The sequence below is a fragment of the Lissotriton helveticus genome, chromosome 1_2, assembly GCF_964261635.1.
Source record: "Lissotriton helveticus chromosome 1_2, aLisHel1.1, whole genome shotgun sequence".
NCBI lineage: Eukaryota > Metazoa > Chordata > Amphibia > Caudata > Salamandridae > Lissotriton > Lissotriton helveticus.
This window is the reverse complement of record NC_136058.1, coordinates 9412685-9438132: the sequence shown is the minus strand read 5'-3', so window position 1 is coordinate 9438132 and position 25448 is coordinate 9412685. Positions and strand designations below refer to the sequence as shown.

At 45.0% G+C, this 25448-nt stretch overlaps 1 protein-coding gene across 1 annotated transcript in view; it reads right to left on the bottom strand.

The window, feature by feature from the left end:
* Positions 1–25448, bottom strand: part of VAV3 (vav guanine nucleotide exchange factor 3) — a 1314294-nt gene that overhangs the window by 640989 nt on the left and 647857 nt on the right. The window contains exons 9-10 of the mRNA XM_078668453.1: positions 22042–22141; positions 20125–20220 (exon numbers count right to left, since the gene is read on the bottom strand). Of these exons, the coding sequence (XP_078524579.1) occupies positions 20125–20220; positions 22042–22141 (196 nt within the window). The remainder of the gene's footprint in view (positions 1–20124; positions 20221–22041; positions 22142–25448) is intronic.

Here is a 25448-nt window from a genome sequence, read left to right as displayed (position 1 = left end):
TGATGTTACAGAAATGGCTAAAGAAGTTGAACATGGAGGACGAAAGCAGTGCTGCAGAGCCAACATTATGCCTCACAAAGAGGCAGTAGTTCTTCTTGAAATGGCATTTTACAAGCATCAGCATGGCTGGGAGTCTAACACCGCCATATATTTCTCAGCAGCACAACTAATGAGTCTCTTGGCACCGCCAGCAAATTAAATTTATAAGGCTTTCCTCCCTCATTATAGGAATAGCTGTGAAAGCCATGAGCTTTGAGGTTAATAAAAAGAAGTAGATCAAAATAAATATGGTTTTTATTATAATTTAGTGCAACAGGAAAGGGACTCGGAGCATGATATAGTCTTGTTGAGCGAAGTCTAGTGGGAGTTGTGGTCTATGTTGCAAAACCACTAAAAGTCCGCCAGCCAAGAAGGGCTGAATCCAAAATGTCTGAGCGGCTCGCGAGGCTCTGCGTGCTTGAGATAACACACACCGCTGGGTCACTTGCGAGGCAGCCGGAGCAGGCGCCAGGCGGCTGCTGCCACAGCTAACGAAAAGCTGATTAAAACAGACACTCTTGGTTACAGCTGCCTTAAGGAAATGTTACCAGTGAAGAACGCGCGTGCACGTTCGCTACAGCAGGGGTGCTTCTCGGATCAATCAGTAACTAACTCTGGCACTGGAAACAAGGTGATACATCTCTCCCGTCACCCTTTCATGGGCATTTAGGCTGAGAAATTAGAAATAACACTCGTGACCTTACCTTAAACCGTGGAGATAGACATTCGGTGAATATCATTTGGAACCAAGAGGTCTAGAGAGGCTGTCAAAATCTCAACTATACTGTCAGAGTGAAAATGCAACTAGAGGGGCCTCTGGGCCTGATGGCTATGGGTCCCCTGGGTGAAATAAAACTAAGCACGTGTTCAGTAAACTGACATTTTTTTTTTTGCAGAGTTTTATATAGCGCGAACTAGACCCGAGCCGAATCAGGTATCAGAGCGCTTTACATAGAACCAGTTACGTTACAGGAGGACACACTTTCATTTTAGGCACGGGGAGATTAAGTGATTTCACCAGAATCACAGGAGGTTTTGGCGTCGTTACCGAGACTCGAACCCAGATGCCCAGGTCCGAGGTCGAGCGCCCTAGCCGTTAGGCCCAGTCACTGGCACTCACTCTCTTGCGCTAGTATTGTTAGTGTGACACTGGAACTAAAGGGAACTCTGGCTTAATGGCTAGGGGCTAACTGAGTGAAATAAAACCAAGGGCAGTGCACAGCCGGCCTTTCAATCGGTCGATGGCACTCTGCTGCAGAAGATGTTGGGGTCACACAGACAGTCGATAAGAAGGCTAAGTTCCATGATTCTGGACTTTGAGTAAACTCTTCTTTTAATACTTTGTGGGACCAATCGGAGAAATTAAATTAATTATTCATAGAGAACTAATGGCCGCATTTATAGCCGGGTGGTAATGGAGCCCTGCCAAAAATCGTTGGGGTTCCCCATTACCCCCTTCTGGGCCCTTTACCACACACTGAAGTGAGGGAATCACTCAGTTTCATCATACACACAAAATCACTCAGTTTCTCATGTCAAAGCCTCAGCGAACTCTGCCATCTGAAACACCTTGTTGATGGGCAAGTGGCTGGAGGACATTGGAAGCTCTAGCCGTTAGATGTTTCTACAAAAATACTGCTGGCATTTCTGCACAAGCACTTTCGGAGAAAACATCACTTCCACTGCCCCAGCTGCTTAGCCTTCCATCAGCCAAACACTAAAGGATGCCTTAAACCTGCAACAGACCTTAACCACGCTATTAAAACTCAGCCCATCACTGTGGCAGCTTTTCCACCGTTTATTCCAGTTCACGCTGCACAGGTAAAATAACAACTGCAATAAGAAGGTGATGGGTAGAATGCTTGAATTAATATCAGGACACTTGCTATAGCGCAGGCCACATCCCAGTACAGCTGGAGCTGGACTGTTCATCTTGGAACAGGACCAATGCTGATTTGCATATGGCTATGTCAAATCTGAGGTGGCATGGTGGGCAAACAAATTATCAACTTGTATGCAGCCCCAAGCAATTACCGGAGGCTGATATTAATTTGCAGAATCTACTCATCACTTTTTTGTTTAGTTCAGAGCGATTCCCTAATTGCGATGGGTAAGCCGAGATGTGGTCCATTGCTAGAAAGAATGTGGACGGTGCACCAGGATGAAGTCAAAGGATTCCGTATATATTCATATATAAATTCTTTATTTAGTTTCAAGTAAAAATATGGACATCAGCCAACGTGTTTCGTTCCAGACGGAACTTCGTCAGGGCTATTGTGTCTTTAAATTAGTCCAATAATCAAATAAATCCACGTTTGATAATGAATCCAAAACACCAAAGTGAAGAACAAAGATAATCAGCACATTCGTAATCCCAGTTTTCAGATAAAGGTATGCCTGTAAAGAACCCAAAGTGTCCTTCAAATAACTTTGATGTCTATAATGCATATAATTACTATATGTAAAGATGGAATCCAGGGGCCAAAATCACAGCCAATGTTCCTTGTGTATCTAAAGTCATGCGTTCTACACAGTGGTCCCTCATTCGGACTCCCTGCTAGATGTGGTCCATTGCTTACTGGGCCACAGGACCAAAACTGCATCCAACTAGTGAGCCCCACATAGGGCAAAATCAGTCTTATTTGCTTGTGTTCTTGTACCAAGAGCACACAGTTCAGCAGTTCAGGCTGGACTGTTCCTATTGGAAGAGGGCTAAGGTTGATTTGCATTTGACTGGATCTAATCTTAGGTGGAATGGTTGGCAAAAAGCAATAAAGCAGGATTCGGCACCGAGCGATTGCCAGAAGCGAGATTAATTCAAGCATTTCACCCATCACATCGCTTTACTTCAGGTAAAGGAAAAAAAACAGCCATCAAGAACACAAACAACATTACTCCTTACAGCTCATCCACTTCCCACAGTAAGAATACTGAGGCAGATTTTGTCCGCTGCAACCCAACCACCAATTTCTCAAAAGTATACCCACTGTACACAATGTATCTTATTTAATACTTACCATGCATTTGAATGCATTTTCTTTTAAGTTGACATACGCTGTAACAATTTTTGTTTTACATAACACACTTAGCTAAGTTTAATATGTTGTTCATTGGAAAGTATTGAAGTACCTTATGAGAAATGTTAAACAAAAAAAAAAGTATATATATATATATATATATATATATATATATATATCCAATCCAATCCAAAAATTCTTTATTTCGGCCATTCAGACCATAAAAGATAGAATAAAACATTTACTTTTAAAAAACATCCACGTCAATAAAAACATGCAAATGTACATTACATAAGAATTCATTTCCTAGGAGAGTCTAGATAGGAATGGGGGATAGCATTGCAATTCATATCAGTATATAGGGGCCGATTATGATAGAGGATTTTCCGCCTCCTCCGGGCCGGCGGAAGCCACCGCCGGCCCGGAGGAGGCGGAAAATCCTCTGCGGAGTCACCAAAGACCCACCGCCGCATTACGATGGCTGGTGGGTCTTGGATTCTGTCCGCTGCTTTTCCGCCGCGGTCGGATTACAACCGCGGCGGAAAAGCTCTCCTTTGGCTGGCAGTGTCTATCAGACACCGCCAGCCAAATTAGGAAGCATTAGTAAACATGCTTTTCCGCGGCGGTTTTTCCGCCGTGGAAAAGCATGTGTACTTTTGCTTTTGGGGGCCCGTTGCGGGCCCCCAGGGCGTAGGCGGGTGGGGGGTGCACATGGGGGGTACCTATGGTACCCCCCAGCATTTACATGCACAAAGCGGCAGGCACCGCACGGTGCCTGCCGCTTTGTGCATGTAAATGTTACACATGCACTTTTAACATTGCGGCGGGTGCTGCTTGAAGCAGCACCCGCCGCAATGTTAAATATCCAGGATGTGACCGCCAGGGTGGCGGTCACATCCTGATTTGCATGGAGGGACCTCCGCAGTCCATGCGGACGGTCCCTCCACCTCTGGGATGGCGGACGGACGCAAGTCCGTCCGCCATCCTAATCGGCCCCTCAATCTTTTACCAGTTTCCTCCTTATCTGCCACATGGCCAATATAAACTTGGCAACTGTAAAGACTATATGAGGCAGGGTACTTGTTTTCAGTATTCTGTATGAATGTAGATGGTTCCTTATACCCAACGTGAATCTCCTCCTCATCTTGATTATTGCACCCTGGGCATGTTTTGTCATCCCTCAGAGTCCACTTACAAGTGAAGGTTTTGATGGGTAGGGTGCCTAACCTCCCTTGAACGAACAATTTTCTCGCTAAAATAGGAAAAATAATATCCATAAAACCTTCAAACTGATAAGAATTTTTGGAGACCAAGAATTGTTCAGTTAAAATACCATTATTGGGTGCACACACGAGAGAAATTAGACTTTTCTCCCTGTATAGTTCAACGAATCTTTTGCGAGTAACCCTTTGGCAGCCTTGTTCGGGAGATTCCCATAACTCAGGGAGTCCTAGACGATAGAGTTCTCTCTTTATGAAGGCCAACCACGGGATTCTGTCACGCTGGTTCAGATTCATTACATGGGTGAGGTCTTGCCTGTAGTGTACAAGCTCGCCGGTAGTCCAGAGCCTGTGCCAAAATCTTAGCGGTTTTGATTCCAGATCCTCGCCTATCGAGGGGAGGCCCACGTCAAGTCTTAGAGGAAGCAGGGGTGTGCCACGGGGGAGGGACAGGAGACGTCTGAGAAAGTTGTTTTCAACCCTGACAAGTTCTGTCCCAGCTTTATACCCCCATATCTCACTGCCGTAGGATGCAGCAGCTTTTGCTTGGGTCTTATACATCTCAAGTGCCGGGCTGATGGGTTTGAAGGTAGAGGTGTTTACAACCTTCAGAATCGCCCCCGACATTTGAGACAGCTTTAACTGGGATCTGGCTATCTGTGGGTCCCAAGATAGATTCTCATGTAGGGTTACCCCCAGGTACTGGAAAGTTTTTACCCTTTCCAGTTTTGCAGAACCCAGTGTTGGGTTAGGTCTGGTTTTAGGGGAGGGATTGAATATCATGAATTTGGTCTTCTCTGTATTGATCTCTAGACCATATTGTCTACAGAAAAGATCAAACCCATCTAATATTCGCTGAATCCCCATCGGGGATTTGGAGAGCAGGAGGGTATCATCGGCAAACATAATAGCCGGTACCCTCCTGCCTGCCAACAATGGAGCGTCGCCATCCAGGACGTTGTCGAGATGGGATATTACATTATTAATATAAAGGCAAAACAGGGTTGGCGCCAGGACACAACCCTCACTTACCCCTCTCAGAACCGGAAACCTAGATGACAGGGCTCCGTCCCTCCCACATCTAACCTGTGCAAAATTGTTGTCATGGAGCCTAATTATGGCATGTAGACAATGGGTAGGAACACCCAGCTCCTTTAGGACCTCCCATAGTTTCTTGCGAGGAACCAGGTCGAAGGCGGACCTCAGGTCCACGAACACCATGTACAGCCTCCCCCCCTTGATCCTCACAGTTTTCCAATAGAGGAGAACGAGGCGGAAGATCTGATCCATGGTGGACGTGTTTTTCCTGAAGCCCACCTGGAGTGGACTCAGAATCTCGTTTTCCTCCAACCAGTCTAGAAGGTGGTCCAGGAGAAGGCGAGAAAATAATTTTTGGGGGACATCTATAAGACTGATCGGCCTGTAGTTGGCTGGGAGCAGAGGAGAGCCCTTTTTGAAAATAGGTACTATCTCTGCCCCCAGCCAAGTACAGGGGATCTCCATGCCTCCCGTGATGGAATTAAAAAGAATGAGGAGGTACGGCCCCCAGATCTCTGGGTGATGTCTGAAAAGATCACCAGGCAATCTGTCAAGTCTCGGGGCCTTCCCCAACGCAAGTCTCTCTATTGCACTGACTACCTCACCCAAAGTAAATTCTAGTCCAACTACAGGGTCAACTGAAGCATCAGTGGCCACATCGTTAGCAAGTTCTGGAGTGTCTTGGTATAACTTGCTAAAGTGGGCTTCCCAAACAGTTGCTGCTATGTTTGGTTCCACTGCAGTTTTTGGTTCTCCTGAACCAGTGTTAACCAAGGACCAGAATTTTCTAGAGTCCCTCGCTTCTAATGCTAGGGAGAGGTCCTGCCATCTATTCCAGTCCCATTCAGATTTTGCCTGTGCCATGGCTTCCCTGTATTTCCGCCTAAGCTCAGCTACCTTACCCTTATTAGTGCCTGCTTTTATTGTGGCTATTAGCTCAGACTTGATCTTTTTGCAGGAAGAATTGTACCAGGTCGAAGTTCGAGTCTTTTTCTTCCTTGGCACTACCACCGGATGGAAGACCTCTCCTAGGGTTCCCACTAGGTCTGTATGGATTAGGGCAAGTTTCTCATTAAAGTCTGGGGGTCTGGGCTGATTAATTAATCCATCCATTTCATTTAACTTGGGAACTGCTAGTTCATAGATTTTCCTTATACTCTCTTTTGAGTTTACCAGTTTCCCCCATCTTACCCTGCGTCTGTTGGAACTAAGAATCAAATTACCTGGGTCTTCACTGGGGTCAGCGGGTAGTAACCCCGCAACAGGTGCATGGTGTACCATGTCTAATAGAAGGGCATTGTGGTCACTATCTGTTCTTTTAACAACCCTAAAATCCTGAACCTTGGACCACAGACCTGTATCTACAAAAATGTAGTCCAGGCGAGATTCATGGTCCTTCCTATTAAAGGTACACGAAGAAGGGATGTCAGAAGGAGTTCGCCCGTTACAAGCCCTTAGCGCAAAATTTAGTGTTAGAGACATAATTTGCACCGCAAGAGGGGACCAAGATTTAGGATGGGGGGATTGGCATGGCGGGACCCCCCAGTAGTCGTCTTCATCAGTTAGGGCACCCTCCTTCAAGCCTTCCAACGGTTCGAAATGACAGTTGAGATCTCCAGCCATCACAATCTTACAGTCGATGGGGAGTTGACCCAGGAATGACGAAAGATCGTCAAGTGTAGATGATTCCATGGACGCGCTAACTGGACGAGAGTAAACATTAATGATTGCCAAGTTAAAGGCATTGGGCCATTTGAGTAGAACACATTGTATGTCCTGCGAGAAAGTGGGTACATTCTCCGCATTACACCCAATATGACTAGCTACCCAGACCGCCAACCCACCTGAGGGCCTACCTTTGCCACTCCAGATGGCATTGATTTCAAAAATTGCAAATCCAACTCTAGACAGGGGTTCCCTGGCCCAGGTCTCTTGAAAGAGACAGATGTCACAGCTGCCCACTAGAGAATCCCACTCATTTTTACCCAATTTGTTGACAATACCCACCACATTCCATGAAAGAACCTTCAGGGTTCCAGCTGGAATCTTTGGTCCCAGCCCCCTGGTTACCACGTGTGCGGTGTCCGGCGATACAACTTCGGACCCTTGCAATATCGTTGCCAGGGTAGGTGGAGCTACAGGTGCTGCATTAGGGCCAGGTGGACTCAAAAGTGGGTAATTTGCTTTGGCCGGGGAGCTGAAGGAAATTGAACTCTCCCGGAGACATACGCCGGGACCTTGTGTAATGTTATCAGTTGCGCTTTTCCCTCTCCCCTGTCTTAACAGTTCACCAACGAAGCTTTAGGTGTGCCCGGTAGGAGCACCCTTCAAGAGTCAGTCAACCTGTTCAAGGCAAGTGAATCGATTGGGGTGCACATAGTTGCCATGGGTAGGGATATCAATACGGGTTGGCCTATATCTTGACCCATCAACAGCAAATCCCACCCTTGTCCAACCCTCGTCTCTCGTTGTAATCAGGTCTCGTGCATTAGGATAAAAAAACGACAGAGAGACCAATTCTATAGATGTATTTCCTGAACTCCCCTGCCAGTTGCAAATATGCGTGACAACCTGCGGATTCTTAAAAGTTACAATTATGCAATCCCCCTCCCTTTTCTTGGCAGTGTACCCAATCCATGGGACCCTTCTAACCATGAGTACATCTCCTCTTAAGTTAAATGGAAGGGGTCTATGGACATTTAGCCAACTAATGACTTTATTACGTAGGGAATCATAGGATTCGACCATGTTGCTGGAGAGCTCCGGTGCCCCCAGCAGAATCACAGTATAGGCCACCGCCTCAGGAGGCAGATTAACTGCTTTTCGCCAATTGGAGGAGCTGGCTAACCGGTTTGGACAGTTAGATATTTCATTAGGTGGCCTTTCCTGTCCAGATGTACTAGCCGGAGCAGGTGGCTTCGACCTCCTGGCAGTTGGTATCGGAGGCAGTTGCCTAGGAAGGGGCACAGGGACATGTTGAGGTGGGGGAACTATAATGGTATTCTCCCGGGAAGGAGCTATTGGTGAGATAGGAATCACAGTAATTATAGCAGTAGGGGCAGGAAGGATCCCAGCATTAGACCCGTTGGCTCCAGGCATATCTAGTCGTGACCCTTGCTGATCACCGCCACTACCACTTAGTCTTTCTATAGCTAGAAGTCTAGCCTCAATAGAACCCAGTTTAAGGGAGAGAGGGTCCAAAAGACTTTTAAAGATATCAGTAAGTGAGCAAATAATATGCTCTGATGTGTTGGAAATACCCCCTCCAAAAATAAATGGGCCGGTATGCGTGGGTAAAGGGTTGTGGGTAAGGGGTACAGGACTCGCCATTTCCGCACCGTCTCCCGTGCTGGAAATTCCGGGGGCAACCAAACTATCTTCAGTAGTGTTTGTCGTATGGTCAATTTTAGCCCTTTTCACACATTTAGACTTCCTTGATCTTTTCCTTTTCGGGATAGCAACGTCTCTTTGACCCATTTGTTCCATTAGGGTAGCACCATCCCCCGTACCCCTAGGTGGAACTGGCTCTACAGTAGAGGAGGAATCCGGCTCATAAGTAATATGTACTGAGTCTCTATCCAAGGGTGGATTTGTTGGTGTTCTTAACTGTTGTAGGACGGCCTCTATGGTTTGGTCAATGCTATCCATTAACGATAGATGCGTGGCATCGAGCAGTAATGATGATCTGACAATGGAGGAGGACCCCGGAGAAGTCAGGTTCGACTTTTCTATACCTTCGGCAATGTGCTTTTCTAACACTGTGAGGTCCTTATTTACCACTGTATTTGCCTTTACGAGAAAGTTATCCAAAGTACCTGAAACCATGGAGACAGCCTTGCTTCTTGTTTCTCTCGCAGCCATTGTGTTAGGTCCAAGCTCCCAATTAGCGAGGCAAGAGGGTAGAGGTGACCAGGAAATCAAAGCATTAGAGGGGTGGCCCGGTCCGGTCTCTACCGTTCTCTAACGGCCAAAAAAGGCCTCAAACGGCCCGCCCTTTGCCCGGGCTTAGCCCGCGCGCGTCCCGCGATGCGCGTCCTTAGGCCTGGTCTTAAAGTCAATTGCCCGCCGGGGGCGTGGCCAAACGGGAAGAGTCTCCAGGTGCGGCTGTTCAGCACGCCGCTTGGGTTCCTGGGACTCGCAGTCCCGCTGCACCGCCGATGACTTCTCTGCCCACGTTAATCCTGGAACCCCTCTAACAACAGGTGAGGGAAAGACACTCCTCGCTGCTCCAAGCGACTTCGAGCGGCTCCCGCGGAGCGGGGGCCGCGAGTCGCGGTCTTGTGCGCCCAGAGTGGGGGGCGCGGCCAAACGGGAAGAGTCTCCAGGTGCGGCTGTTCAGCACGCCGCTTGGGTTCCTGGGACTCGCAGTCCCGCTGCACCGCCGATGACTTCTCTGCCCACGTTAATCCTGGAACCCCTCTAACAACAGTTGAGGGAAAGACACTCCTCGCTGCTCCAACCGACTTCGAGTGGCACCCGCGGAGTGGGGGCCGCGAGTCGCGGTCTTGTGCGCCCAGAGTGGGGGGCGCGGCCAAACAGGAAGAGTCTCCAGGTGCGGCTGTTCAGCACGCCGCTTGGGTTCCTGGGACTCGCAGTCCCGCTGCACCGCCGATGACTTCTCTGCCCACGTTAATCCTGGAACCCCTCTAACAACAGGTGAGGGAAAGACACTCCTCGCTGCTCCAACCGACTTCGAGCGGCACCCGGTCATGACATGGTCAGTGACATCACTCATGACATCACTGATGACATCATCCTTGTGATGGAGTGGCAGACCTACTCTCACCCTAATATAACCTTTGATACACACACTCAAAAATACAAACTAACATTTTCAAAACAATTGACATACCAATACCAGTTACAACACATCTATTCAGTAATTCCAAGATCTGCACACACATCCACTCATTCACCAACAGTCCCTATACAGTCACTCATACATGTACTCACTCATCATATGTACTCATACATCATACACCTATACATCCTGTTACACACTGCCACTCATCCATAGAGTTACTTACACACATAGTCACACATGCAAACAAAGTATCAAACATCCATTTACTTGCATATACAGTTATACACACACTACCACACTTGCAAACAAAGTATCAAACATCCATTTACTTGCATATACAGTTATACACACACTACCACACTTACTTCGACAGAAACTAACACATACTTACTCTCTTAAACAATCACTTATAGAAACACCTACTTATTTGTACAGGAACTCTTCCAATCTCTCACTCTCATATGTACTCACTTACATACACCAATACTCTCATATATACCAGTTTAAAACATATGTAGTTACTCATAAAGACACTATTGAGACAGTCATTCACTCACTAACACACCCATACACACAATCATCCACCTACACACTCCTGCACACATGCTGTTTTCAACACATACAAACAGTGAGTCACTCAATCATGCACTATGCACTAAGTAATACCCCCACCGAACCATACATACCGAACCATACAGACACTCAGACAATCATACTGATACTCAAAAAACCAACTAATAACCCATATAGACCCTCATGTAGCTACTCACCAACCCATGCAGCCACTTATACACAAAGTGAGAGACTGATACAGATATTTACATATTTAAACATTACTCACTAACCCATGTATTCACTAAAATACACTTAATCAGTCAGTTATACAATCAATTTTACAAAAAAAATCATCCATTTAGACACTTATATTCCCATTTATTCTTCCATCGACCTTGAGATATACATATATAAAACATATTTAATTTTCAGAAAAACACACATTCACTGGATGATGTCATTTGAGATGTCACTGACCATGTCATGAGTGATGTAATATGTGACGTCACCAGCGGTGCATAGCGGGCGAGCGGGTTATAGTTAGCTGAACTAACTGTAACGGGGGAATTTCTATGGCATTGTACGAGTGAAATGTCCAACTAACTATAACGCCCCTGAAACCTATGTTTTTTTGCAGTGAATATATACATATATATATTTATTATACTATGTCTACATGCGAAAATGTCTCGGGTCGCCTATTTGCCTCGGTGGCACAGAAAAAATGGGTGGAACTGACATCAGCACACCGACGAGGTACTCTTATGGCTCAGATGACGTCATACGGTGTCACGAGCGGAGCCGTGCCATTATGACGTCCTCGTTGACGTGGGAGAGCTAGAAAAGAATTTCCGTGGAATGCTGGTGCAAGGGATATTTCCCTAAGTGTTCAGGCTAGTCCTTTGGGAGCAACTGTTTATGTTGCCACTCCAGAAACCAAAACCAGTGATCCGAGGGCAGACTACCTGCAGATGGCACATGAGGTGGGGTGCCGAGTCGTGTGCACCGGCGGGGCAGCGAAGTGACAAGCACCACAACCCACAAGAAAAGGTAACAAGGGCACTGAATAACACAGGATCTTCTCTTTGTATCTGTCAGGAACAACAAAGTTAAAATGCCCTAGCACCAAAATGTAGAATTAGTGCTACAACGGTCTTCAAGAGGACCTGCGATGCTGCTTCTGCCTCCCGTACCATGGAGGCGGCACATGGGACACGCGGTACGGTCATAATGCGGTGGGACGCACAATGGTTGACCTCTCATGGCACTACTTCACACTTTAGGGAGGACGCTTTCCATTAGCTATGTTTTCTGATGACGTGTCGCGCCGGCCCCATCCAACAACAGAACTCTTTTAGATCCAAACAGACTCTTCCACTTTCTCACCGGAAGTGAAACCAGGCCACGCGGACACTTTCACAATACAACAGCTGGGAATGCACTTTTCGGTAAAAAAAACACATTCCTTCCTCCTAATTAATTAAATAAACGTCTCACTGAAGAACAGGGGCCAGCTTCAATCGGTAAACAGCTGTTACAACAACTTTTTTACTTTGCGATACCATTACAACACATGCATTACCAGGCATGCGTTGTACATCGCGAAGTCATTACTACACATTTTTTTAGAACACATGGTCATTTACCACGCATGTCTTTACAATAAATGTTGTTGTAAAGGTATGTATGGTAAATGATCATGCGTTCTAAAAAACATGTAGACGATCCACGTTGTTGTAAGGAAACAGAGGCTGTTCTGTTTCCTCACAATGATGAACACCACCCCTCAGAGACGATGTAAAGCTGGAACCATGATGTTAGAGGAACCACGAGGAGTGAGAGGTAAGGGGTATTGGGCATGCGGTGGTTTTTTTTCTCTAGGGTTTAGGGCAGTGCAGTAGTGTTTGGGTAGTGTAGGGAGTCGTGCTGGGGGTAGTGTTTTAGGGTTTAGGGTAGTGCAGTGGTGTTTGGGTAGTGTAGGGGGTCGTGCTGGGGTAGTGTTTTAGGGTTTAAGGTATTGCAGTTGTGTAGGGGTCATGCTGGGGGTAGTGTTTCAAGGTAGGGCTGTGGTGTATGGGTAGTGTAGGGGGTCATGCCAGGGGTAGTGTGTTAGGGTTTGGGTAGTGCAGTGGTGTTTGAGTAGTGTAGGGCGTCATGCGGGTGGTAGTGTTTTAGGGTTTAGGGTAGTGCAGTGGTGTTTGTGTAGTGTAGGGAGTCATGCTGGGGTAGTGGTTTAGGGTTTAGGGTAGTGCAGTGGTGTTGGTGTAGTGTAGGGGGTAGTGCTGGGGGTAGTGTTTTAGGGTTTATTGTAGTGCAGTGGTGTTTGTGTAGTGTAGGGGGTAGTGTTTTAGGGTTTAGGGTAGTGCAGTGGTGTTTGTGTACTGTAGGGGGGCGTGCTGGGTTCAGGTGTTTTAGGGTTAAGGGTAGTGCAGTTGTGTTTAGCTAGTGAAGGGGGTCGTGCTGGGGGTAGTGTTTTAGGGTTTAGGGTAGTGCAGTGGCGTTTGTGTAGTATAGGGGGTCATGCTGAGGGGAAGATTTAGTGTTTAGGGTAGTGCAGTGGTGTTTGTGTAGTGTAGGGGGTCGTGCTGGGGTAGTGTTTTAGGGTTTAAGGCAGTGCAGTGGTGTTTGTGTAGTGAAGGGGTCGTGCTGGGGGTAGTGTTTTAGGGTTTAGGGTAGTGCAGTGGTATTTGTGTAGTGTAGGGGGTTGTGCTGGGGTAGATTTTGGGTTTAGGGTAGTGCAGTTGTGTTTGGGTAGTGTAGAACACTTTGCGATATGCTTTCGAATCATTGATGTTTTAAAATTGTACTACCTCGTCATCCTTTCCCTTCCCCCAGTACTTTTTATATGAGATGAGTATGCACCTTGTGTTAGGCGCCACACAGCCTACCTAAATAAGAAAAAAATATTTGATGCCTAAGTAAGTGCTCCACCATTGGGTGTCCAATTATGGTCACCTTAAAATGCCCCCTACTTCCTATGTCTGTAGGATACTCTACAGACCCCAGGAAGATTGGGGCATCTTTCCAATTTATTTCCTTCCTCAAAAATTTGGTACTGAAGATAAAATATACAAAAGTGACTGTTATCTGGTGGATGTGCACTACTGGGTGAAAAGCTGCATGAAGAATAGCACAGAATAATTGTCCAGACCCGACTGGCTGTACATCTCAATTCAGTATGATGCATGACCTACCCATTGTATACTTAGGAGAAGGCTCTGCTGTTTAGAGCCTGCCAGGCATGCTTCTTGTGGGTGCAGTCCAAAGTCACACTGGAATGCTAGGTTTGGGGCATTCTGAACATATGCCAAGTCCTAGTGTGTATCACAGTTAAATTCCTTATTGTAGTAAAGGCAGGAACACATCAGAAAGGTTGCCATGGAAAGCATGAGAAGAAGCCTGCCTTACCATGCTAGTAATGCCTGGTAACGCTAGTTATGCCTGGCACTTGGTCAGTATTAGACCTGACAGCTTCAAAGTTGTCTTCCCCCAAAGGCTTTGCCTTCTCCCCTCCTGTTTTGCTGAAATGCATTTTTTGCCTTTAGGTTACTGTGGTCTTTAACATGGCTAACCAGTGCTAAAGTGTTTGTGCTCAGTCCTTTAAACATGGTGAAATTGGCTTACACCCAATTGACAGTTAGTTTACTTACAAATCCCTAGTAAGGCGATACCACATCTACCCAAGGTCAGTAAATGAAATGCTACTAGTGGGCCTTCAGCACTTGTTGCGCCACCCACTGTAGCAGCCTTGTAAAACATATCTCAGGCTTGCCATTGTAGCCTGCTCCAGTTTTAAACTGCAATTTAGACCTGGAAAAATATACTTTTGCCAGGCCTATACCTTCATTTTTAGTACATATAGGTCATCCATTGTATAGGCCCTAAACAGCCTACAGGGAATGGTGGTGTGTATTATAAAATGTTGGGCATGTAATTTTAAGTTTTAAATATTTTGGTAATGAAAAACACTTACATTTGTTTTTTACTACTGTAAGGCCTACCTCTCCCTGAGGATTAAATTGGGTTACCTTATAGCATTTTAATAAGTGATAACTGTTGCTTGCGAACAGGTAGAAATGTCAAGCTTTTTAATGGTAAAGTCAAATTTTAAGTCGCAATTCTAAAAATGTTGAAAGTTGGCATTTTCTTGTCCTAACCATTCGGTGCCTGCAGCATGTGCCCTGGGTTACATGACTAGGTGCAGGTGGCCTTTATGTATTCCACCCAGACAGTATCAAGAAGGGGGACAGGGTGTGGAGAGGATGGGCCATCCTGAAAGGATAGGTATGGGCAGAGCTGTCACCTACCACACTTACACTTCAATAGGGGCTGCTTCCTGTACTCACAAAGGACTTCACACTAGCCTTTTGTCACCCTAGTCATCTTGGGGCCTGGGCAGTGGAAGGAAATTTCGTTGTAGAACCAGATGTGGGTGAAGTCTAGAAGTTTCTCCCATTTTAAAGCTGGCACCACATTTCAATATTAGACAGTCAGGCCAACTCTTCAGTACACTCCTGGACCTGTGGACACTACAGAAGAAGGACAGCCCTGCTGCGAGATAACTGCCCTTCTGCTGGTGGTCTGCCCTACTCCCTGAGAAGGAAGACTGGGCCTGCCCCCTTATCTCATGCTCAGAGACACCAAGGGTGAGCTAGCTGGTCTCCTGGTCTGAGCTACAGGGACACAACAAGCTCCAGATGCTTCCCTGCCACTGCTCAGCTGACCTGCTGCACTGGACCTGCCCGGGCCTGCAATTGGACCTACGTAAGCCTAACTGGACTCTTCTGGAGTAAATTCCAGATCCCCAGCAGGTACTGCCCCAGGTCCTGGGCCTTTGGTTGGCATCAGAGAGAACTTCTCCTGTCCTAACTAAAAGTTCCATCATATCCAGTAAGAAGCAACACAAAACTACACAAAGCCGCACTGCTCAGTTCAGAGCTTCATCAGGTCTGACGCAGAGCGACATGAAGCTCCACAAGGCATTGCTGCACAGCTAGATGCTTCATCAGAGCCAATGACGAGTGACGCAGTCCCTGCAAAGCCTCACCACCCAGCTGAAAGCTCCTTCTGAACCAACGTCGAGTGAGGCAAAGCACCGCCGCACAGCCTCATCAGAACAGATGCCAGGCATTGCAAAGTCTCGCAAAACAACATTGCATAGACCACGCCCCATGGACATGTGGTACAATAATCAGCAGGCCAAACTTTGTCCTGTGCCCGGTGTAGGAAGGTAGTTTATTAGTAGGTGCTGGTAGATACCTACAGTTAGTAATAATGCCGTATTAAAACATAAGGTTCAGTAAAGTCTAAATTAATTAATTCTTGCTCAACCCATGGTAGCTTGGTAGTTAAGTAGTTAGGCTTAACTTAGGATACAGGTGTGTAAATAATCTAATATCACTAAAACAGTAAATAAGTTAAAGACATAAAACAATAAAAATCCAACACTAATTTATCAAAATAAAGATGATTTATATCTTTAGAATGACACCAAAATTACAAAAATCAAATGCAGGAAACCGGAGATATTAATTTCTAAAGTTCAAATAAAAAAATGTGCTTTCTAGCACCAAAAAGTGTAAAGCGCTAACCATGGCTATCTGGTCGCACTGGACCGGGACAACTTCAAAGTTTCAGGGAGACCGCGATGGAGCGTGGGTCGAATACAATGAGCAGTTGAACCCAGCCAAGTTTTTCCCTTCTGACGTAGTCACTTTTTCTTTAGCTTTTTCTCTCAGCGTCGAGCGATCGGGTCCTCAGATTCAGATTTCGATTTGACAATGTAGGCCTGCTGCAGCACAATGCCTCAGTGAGTCCTGGAGGTCATTGTCTTCCACAATGAAGAGGTGAGGAGCTTTCAACAGGGCAAACCTGCATGGTCAGGCAGAGTCGCGGTTCGATGTCGACGGCTTGACTCTCGTTGTCAATGGAAGTCTTCTCATTGAGCGTTTTCCCAGTTGGCAAAAAGTTCCCAGACTATCAGATCGTCTTCTGAACAGTTACTTGAGGATCAGAAAAGGTCCACAGTGCCAGCCAAGGGTTCAAAAGCTCTGGTTTATCACCTGGGGTCTGGGGCTCCAACTCCCACAATGCACCTGGTCAATCCAAGTAAATTCCAGGTGAAGCTGGTCAGCTGGAGCTTTCAATGAAGTGGATATTGCAGGTGGCTTCTTCCAGCACTTTTTAACCTGTTGCTGTTTGGAGAGTACACTCTTTATCCTTCAAGACAAGCAAATCCCTTCTGTTGTGAAGCCTTTTGTGTGTAGCAAGTGCAGTCCTCCTGAGTGCACTCCTCTTGTATAGTCTAAGTATCCAGCATGGCAGTCCTTCTTCACCAGATGTTTTCAAGCATGCATCTGAGGTGCTCTTGCTCATTCATTCCCCATTCTGGCTGGCAAGAGGGGGCGTGGGACACCCCAACCAATGGGGTTCAAGTTGCCACCCTCTCTCATGACACCTTCCTGGGAAGTTTAGCATATTTTTCTCCCAGAATGCACATCTCTGCAAAAATCAAAATGGAGAAAATCTCTCGTTGGAGCGTGCTAACTTTTCCATACACATCCACTCCAGTGGGGGCTGGCCATGGGTCCTGTGACATCAGGACTTCTCCATTTGAAGACCAGTTTAGCTCCTCAGCCCCCTCCCTGTCCCCGGCTTAACCATGAATCAAATCTCCTCCCACCAAATGACTGAATTGTTCCAGCCCCAGGCCTTTTCACTCATAATCAGGGAGCAGTTTGGCCCAGGAAGCCAAAGGATGGCCAATTAGAACAGATTGCTACAGTACTGCTTAACGTAACTTCAAGAAAGTAAGCTCTAAAACTTCTTTCCTGCAAAAAGTTATCATGAATCAGACCTTGGCGAGTTGTTGAATTTATTATAACTATTATTCTGACACTTTGAATTATGTTGCTAGCGCACTCATCTCAAACATTAGACTGTATTGAGTTTAACACAGCCTTCCCATGTTAGATTATAGAGTTAGCAGCACTACCATGGGGTAAAACGACTTTACTAGATACTCTCAGTTGGCGCTTTGCACCTTTTGATGTTACTTTTATCTAATCCTGTAAAAGTCAATATCTCGAGGTCTCCTGATTGTCATTTTTGTGTTATTTGATTTGAATCTTGCTTTACGTTTTTACATTGGTGTGGAAGTTTTGTGCCAACATAAGTAAAAGGTTAATTTAGTGACTTTTTTTAGTTTACCCTGACAAGGACTGTGGTTGTTTCTTCAGAATGGTCGTCACCCCCTCAATCAAACACAATTTCTCACAGTCAGATGGTTCCACAAGCACATGTGCCGCAGCTTGTCATTCAAAGAGGCAATCAGCACTACACAAAATAGAGAATGGGGTCACATCAGCAATTGGCAGGAAAACTAAGCACAATGAAGAATCTTCTCTGGGCACGCAATTTCAGCTGGTCTATGAATATAGATACCAAAGGCAGAAGCATAACGCTCCAGTGTAACACAGGCATGGAGCTTCACCTTAAGCCACGCTGAAAGACGCATTCTCAAGAGGAAGTCCCAAACTGTCCATTTCCTAATTCTTGGTGCAGGGACCCAGACAGTCAAGTCTGCACACTCGCTGATAAAAGACTTCCAAACCTTAGCATCCAGAAAGCAAGAGTGGAGACTCCTCCCATAGATCTGGGCCCAGAAGGAGCTACAGAACAGGCTCCTTTCAGACACTGTTTGAAAGCATGAAGGCTGCTGCCCTGGCATAATGCGCGTTGGTGTACACCAGCAGAGATGTACTGGAAACTTGATGAGATCAGAAGAAGTGGCTCTAGAGAATGAAAAGCACGAAAGTCTCATCAGCTCATTACTGGAAGACTTTACCCCCAAAAGACTTTCATATCAGGAAAACAAGTAGCAGTCCTGAAAGAAGAAACACTTGGTCTCCAATGGCTCTTGTTCCAGTCAATAGGCAAGGTATCGTTTTCCTTCGCTAGACAATGACAAATTCTAGAGTAGTCCGTCCCATGGAGAATCAGGAAAAACATAAGGCCTTCCATGCGAGCCAGCTCAGTAGTCCAGAGTATGCCGAGGAGTAGACCTAAGATGTGTGGTTGCTGTGTGGATTCTCCTATTCTCGCTTATCCTTACATGTCTTTTTCCTCTTTTTGTGGTGGCAATAACCTCATTGAGTTGAATTCTCTTCTATCAAGGCCTTCCCTTACTTGTCATATCCTTACATTTCTCTTTCATTTTTGTGGTGCCAGTAACCCGACTGAATTTAATTTGTTATTTGCTCAGGCCTTCCATCTCTGACCTTGGTTTAAGGAACAAGTCAGTAATCCCTCTGGTCTACGGCTTGACCAAGCTTGAGTTGTGCAGTGAGGTCCATGTGAGCCTCACCACAGGGATGATTTTTTTGGGACTGAGGTGAAGAATTCCACCTTGAGGTACATCTGTCAATCAGTTATTTATTTTAATTTTTTAATTCCCACCACAGATTTGAGGTGGATATCCTTTGATTTGTGACTTTGGATTACAGATTCATGTTTGTTATGCAAACTTGATCACAGCTGCAGGTGCCCAAGAAAATGTACAAGGACGTCGTATGCATCTGCTTGTGTGGTATGTGCTTGTTTCTTCTTAGTCAAGAATTGACTGAGCCTCATACACCTAAAACTGGGTTGTTGAAAAGAATGTGGATTTATCTGGTAACACAGGAGACACTGTTGCTGAGGTCACCCTTGACTCTAATCCCAAAAATGGTAGTGGGACTTACTGAGGCATCACTAGTCCTGGGGACAGACTCACATCATATAAAAGGGTAGGATGACGGAGAAAGAATCACGGTGACAGAGATCAATAGAAAGTAATTAAGACATTTCATTCACTCATATTTTTGAATTTTAGAATGACATTAGTATTCAAGATAAATGCATTTCTAGAGCTTGAATATGCCTAAAAATGCTGCCTGATAAAAAAAAACACGGATTGTCCATGCTTGAATAAACATTGAAAAATAAATAATTAGTGTAACATGCATTATGGGAAAAGACTGGGTTTTTGAAGATTGATCATTTATTTCCTGACAAAGCAGAGACATTTTCAGAGACATGTTTGCAAACAATGGTTTGCAAAGATTCTACATGTTTATTGTTCAATGTGCTTACATTGCAATTGGAAAGGGAGATGTGAGACAAATGCCTGCCTTTCGGCGTCAACAGTCTAGATCTCAGTCACAGTTCAGAGGCCCAGGCCTACTCATGTAGTGATCTCAGACTGGCCTCTAGCGTTTACATCAGAACATTCCTGCTGTAATTCAAAACCTCGTTTAAGCAAGGTTTTGTGATTTCAACAGACCGTCGTACACGACTGAAATGCAAATCTGCAGGCAAGAACATTTCTACAGAACAATTTACATGCTACAGTGCCCAAAAATATGCTGTTGTCATAAGGCGAAACAGAAACACAATTAAAATCATAACTTACCTGAAGCAGAAGATGATATTTTAAAACTCGCTGCATTGGAACAACCAATAGATCACGCAATGTAAATTTTCCATTGTTAGCTCGTTTGGAACATTCCTATACACGAAAGAGAAGACAAACAATTAGAAATTTAAAAAAAGGCATTAAAATGGATGTTTCGACATTACAATTATGAAAGTGGTGTTTAAATGCAACTAGCCCCAGTAAGGAGGCACCAGATATTTACCTTGGAATTCTAAAATATCCATGGCACAATTAGGTGAGAGAGTAGCCTTGCTGTAGCCTCAGTATACAGCTAAATGCAATCACACTGGCGACTGTAATTCTGTGCATATAAGCAGTTTTTAAGTAGACTGCACAACATATTATAGGGTTAAGGGGGTTGCTAGTAGAAAGCAGTACCTACCAAAGGGGAAACAAGTAGAAATCAATCTTCCAAAGCCTGGTTTTCCAGCTGAGGGCCCCTAAGCACACACATGTTTAAGTCTTTCTTGCCAGACCACCTACCTATTGTTACCAATTCTTTAAAATATAGAAACAGTGGACTTTTGCTCCTCCAGAGGAGCATCCCTCTCACCTACTACTTTTGGCTCTTTGAGTTTCCGTTCTACCTCTTATAGAGTGTTCTTACTGGAATACATGAGAAACTATGTTAAGTTTGAATGTACTCTAAACCACAACACAGTCAATTATCATCTCATAGATGACCTGTATGCAAAAAGCAATATTTAGTTTCAGTTTTTCATTTCCTTAGGCTTTTCAGTCAAGACTCAAACTGCATGCCAGATCTATTGGCTTTGTCAATGTTTGTTCTTTCGTGATTCAATGATTACACCAGTCATGTATAAGCAGTCACAATAAACAGGCCTCTCTTTCCTACTCACAGTGCGCTGGGCTGGATGTATGACATTACAACGCATGCTTTTACATCGCATGCTTTTACAACGCGGTTTTTACAACGCATACCATTACAACGCATAGTGCTTTTAGGCGCTGGATAGTGAATTGTTTAATTTACTATTCCAACTCCAGTCCCCGTGGATAGTAGGGAAGGTGTTGGATAGTACATTAAACCTATTCCCTATCCTAGAGCGCCCCCCCAGCGCAATGCGTTGTAATGGTTTGCGTTGTAAAAGTTGCGTTGTAAAGGCACTACGTGGTAAAAGTTCCGTGGTAAAGGTTGTTTACCCGCTGGGCTAATTCCATACAGCTCTTTGGTGGAAGAGGATCATTGCTCAATTGTCTTGCACATAGCTTCCAGCCCACAGTGGATTTATTGTTGTCCATAAGTTCACCTTTTTTTCCTCCGTTGGGCGATTGTTTCATATTCATTTCAAACTTAAACGGAAAAAAAAGTATATAAAATATAAAAAAATACATGGTATAAACATACCTGGACATACTCTAATTGGTTTTTGGTTAGTCCTAAAGAAATATTTTACAATAACGAGTGGAGTTGGCATCTTTTGTTTCTGTTGAAGTTCCAATAACTGGCATAAAAGTCCACAGATGCTTATTCTGTCAATCAGGCCCTCAGGATGTGCCCTCACAGATACCTGCTTGGTGCAGCCGAGGTAAACATCAGCTTTCAGGGGAGCTGTGATGGAGATCCTGGATAAGGAGACGCTCCAGAGATGCCTCTCCTCAGGCTGCGTTCAGTGGCCTGGTTTCAGGCTATGATTAGCAAGAGTTGGGCTCAGTGTAATGAAGATTCTTAGGAAATAATTGGAACATTTGCCAAACAAAAGACAGAATAAGGGCTCTTGAAGCATAAAATGGTCGTCAAAAATGCGAAAGTAAATACACAAAGCCTAAAAAGTTAAATGCAGGGTATGCACCATGCGATTAGTATTTTCATTTCAAAAGATAAAATACATTTCATAGCTACTGATATCTTTGATTTTAGGTGCTCCTTACCTCTAGCTTTAACTTAACATCTTCTTTCGTCTTGGCAATGTTATCTAAACAGGATATGGAAGTCTCCACTTGACTGCAGTACTGCCCATAAATTACCAACCTAAAATGAAAAAAAGTGCATTTAGGTCTGTGTAAATATGTTCTAAATCCACTATTAGTGACAGGATGGCTGACTGCATTGAATGAGGCTTGGCGAATTCGCAGAGAGAAGCAGTTGGCTCACAGTCTGGGTATAGACATACCAAATGCTCAGCTGTGAACTCTGACCCCCAGCAGCCTGTACATTTTGTCATTCTGGTGCATGGTCCTGACACCTGCGCATGGCCTGTTGCAGACCAGGAAGCCAATCCTGGGGTGTGACCAAACGCTAATTAATGCAGACACTTGAATGATCCGTCTTATAATTGATACTGTGTGATGCCTTCACCTCTGGCTTTGTATGTCTACATTCATTTCCTGGAAATGATTTCTCTGTAAATCAGCGAGTGCATGCTCTAATCCTTTGATTAAAACATAAACGTCAGTCAATCAGCCTTCAGTAGCTCTCGCCTCCAGCAGATGGGCAGCAGAGCTGCTGCTGGAACACTGGCTGTGCTGCTACACACCACTGTGGCAGGCAAAGAACCAACATATCGCCCATCACGCTTCATCGAGGCTTACGACTTGCTTCTCTCGTGATGGAATGATTATGCTCTGAAGAAGGGGAACATCAAGAAAACAACAACTAATCGCTTGTAAAATGTTCTAATCCTTTCCTCTTTGGCCCCCATCATGATGTAGCCGGATTTAAGTGGGGGATACTGCGTGGCTGGAAATATTGTTTTCACATGATACACCCACTCCTAAATTCAACGTTCTGAGTGTTTGTCTGAGAATGGGGAATAACACGCGGAGCAGCAATCACTGGGTCCTAATCTCCATTTGGCATTCCCATTATGGTCTATTTACACTCCCACTGGCCACCCACCCTCAGCGGGCGGTAAATAGGAGCAGGGAGCAGGCGTGGAGTGGGGACAGCAGACTGGGGATGGTGAGGGTGTCAAAAGGCAGGGGTGACTGGACCCCGAAAGGTCGAAATCTATGCTCCCTTGTGCTGTAAGAGTGGGTCGGACCCGGCCCGGATCCAGGGCTTGGGATCTGGGAGGGCCATGGAGAAGCATGGGTGGGCCATAAGGATAAGTGGGTTTGTCCAGAGTCTCGAGAGCTGGATCTGGGATGCTGGATGGTCAAGCACGAGTGTGAGCCGTTTACCAGACCTACTGCTGGTTCTGTCTACTTTCTCTAACTGTGTATTTATAGAGATTTAAAACTAGAGGCTTTATCTCTTCTTCTCTCCCCACCTCACCCTTCATTTTCTCTGTCTGTTCCTCCCCTCTCCTGACTTCACTCTCCTTTCTCTCTGCTTCATCTAACCCTCTACTTCTTCCCACCACACTCTTTTCTCCTCCTACTGTTTCTCCACCTTGTGGGCTACAAGACCCACAAAGGGTTCACTTTTTCATATTTAAAAGGGAGATCTTTACATGCAAAAATGGGTTATTTTAACAGGTTGCAGGCTTTAAACTGCAGCAGTCAGGTTACACTGGTAGGCTTTTAGGAATAATCTGATACAGCCATGTTTAAAGGGGAAGCACAACCCTTTATTTCTGCTTAGCAGGGGTAAAGTATAGAGAGTTCAAAAACCAGCAAAATAGTTTCCAGAAAAAGGCAAGAAAGTCTAAGGTGACCATGAAGAAGAGGCAGATTTCCTACACTGTCTTACTCTTTTTCTGAACTCGAAGGCTGAGTAGCAAGATTCGAACTTGTGAAGCACAGACTGTACAAACATGTCCGCAGGAAGTGCATTTGCCCACTATATTATAATTTCAATTTAGGACCCAAGGAGTCACATCAGGACTATAATCAGGGCTACTAGATAGAATAATGTAAAGGGGGAGGATCAAATTATTCAGCAGGATTGATTAAAGTATGCAGAGTAAGCCGGGGTAGTATCCATTTATTATTTTTAAAAGTTTTACGTTAACCCCTACTGGAAAAGAGCTTAATTTCATTAGTACAAACAAAAATGCAACTATAGTAAAAAGCTTCTGGAAGGTGACCAGTAAACCTTTGCGAATGGCCTTCCACACTGCAGCAACAAATAACTGGCTGTTTTACCAACTTTGTTTCTTTTAAAAAGTTTTTTTGTGTTAAAATCTGCAAATTATGCAGCAGATCATGAATTACGAGGCAAACGTGACAAATCCATAATTGCATTAAACGCTGTGGCTGCAGAGTTGCATAACTGCATTGGCCATGGTTACAATCGATTTCTGTCTATTCATGTGAGAAAATGAGAGAATGGATAAATGCACATTCAGCAGTGCCCCAAAGCTGGGTGCCTGCTCTTTATATTCCTTCTGATCACATCAGCTGGCTCCTCCTTCTGTGAGCACCTGAAGAAATTGAGAGTAAGCAGTTCTGCGGCAGCACATATTGCCAGTGCTGCCATATAATTGTTGCCAGTGCTCCTTCCCATTTCGTATCTGTGTTGTATTAGTGAAACTTAACAAGTCTTTTTCAATTAAGAAGAGTCTAAACTTTGCCATTATCAGTGTTTTTGCTTAAAATAGTGTAATAAGCAGGGCCACTGGAATTATGTGATTCTACAGCTGTATTCATCATAGTTATGTATTTGCCACATTTGTCACATAATCATCATCTGCTGCACATTTTAACAAAACAAAATGTTGTTTCTACTTTAAAAAAAATTGAAAACTACAAAAAACGCAGAACAGTGGAAGGCCATTTGCGAAGGTCAGCTAGTCACCTTTCAGCAGCCTATTGCTGTATATAAGTGTTACTGTGGTATTAGCCAGGTGTAACCTTTTCAAAGTCAGTGTTAACGTGTAAAAATGTAAAAATAATAAAGCTGAACTATTCCAAAATAAACCACATTGCAGCAACTAATTTGCCTTAATTTGCCACACAATTTAGTTAACCCTGCATCATAATTTGGTTTACCCCAGCAGCATAATTCCAGTAGCCGTGGACTTACAGTAGAAATAATGTCATAGAAAGAGAGGAAGGCAAGATGGCCGCACCTGGATCGTAGAGGGCAGTCGCACCCAAATCCCTCTCCTGACTAAGATGCAGATGGAACTTTGATTCGGCATGCTGTGTTCCCCCTGAGGCCTGAAAGATGAGGAAAGCCTGGCAGAGGAGCGGATAGTTGGGTAAAGGGACGGAGCGCCTACTTCGCTATCTCAGCAGGCCTGGCAACTTTGAAATCAAGCTTGATTAACCTGATCCAGGTCGTCACCAGCTTCAAGGCTGCCTTCGTGATGTCCCTTCGCTCGCAGAGACAGGAGAAGGAAAAGGAAAAGGCCTCGATGGAGCTCCCCAGCACCGCAAAAGCACCGGCAGAG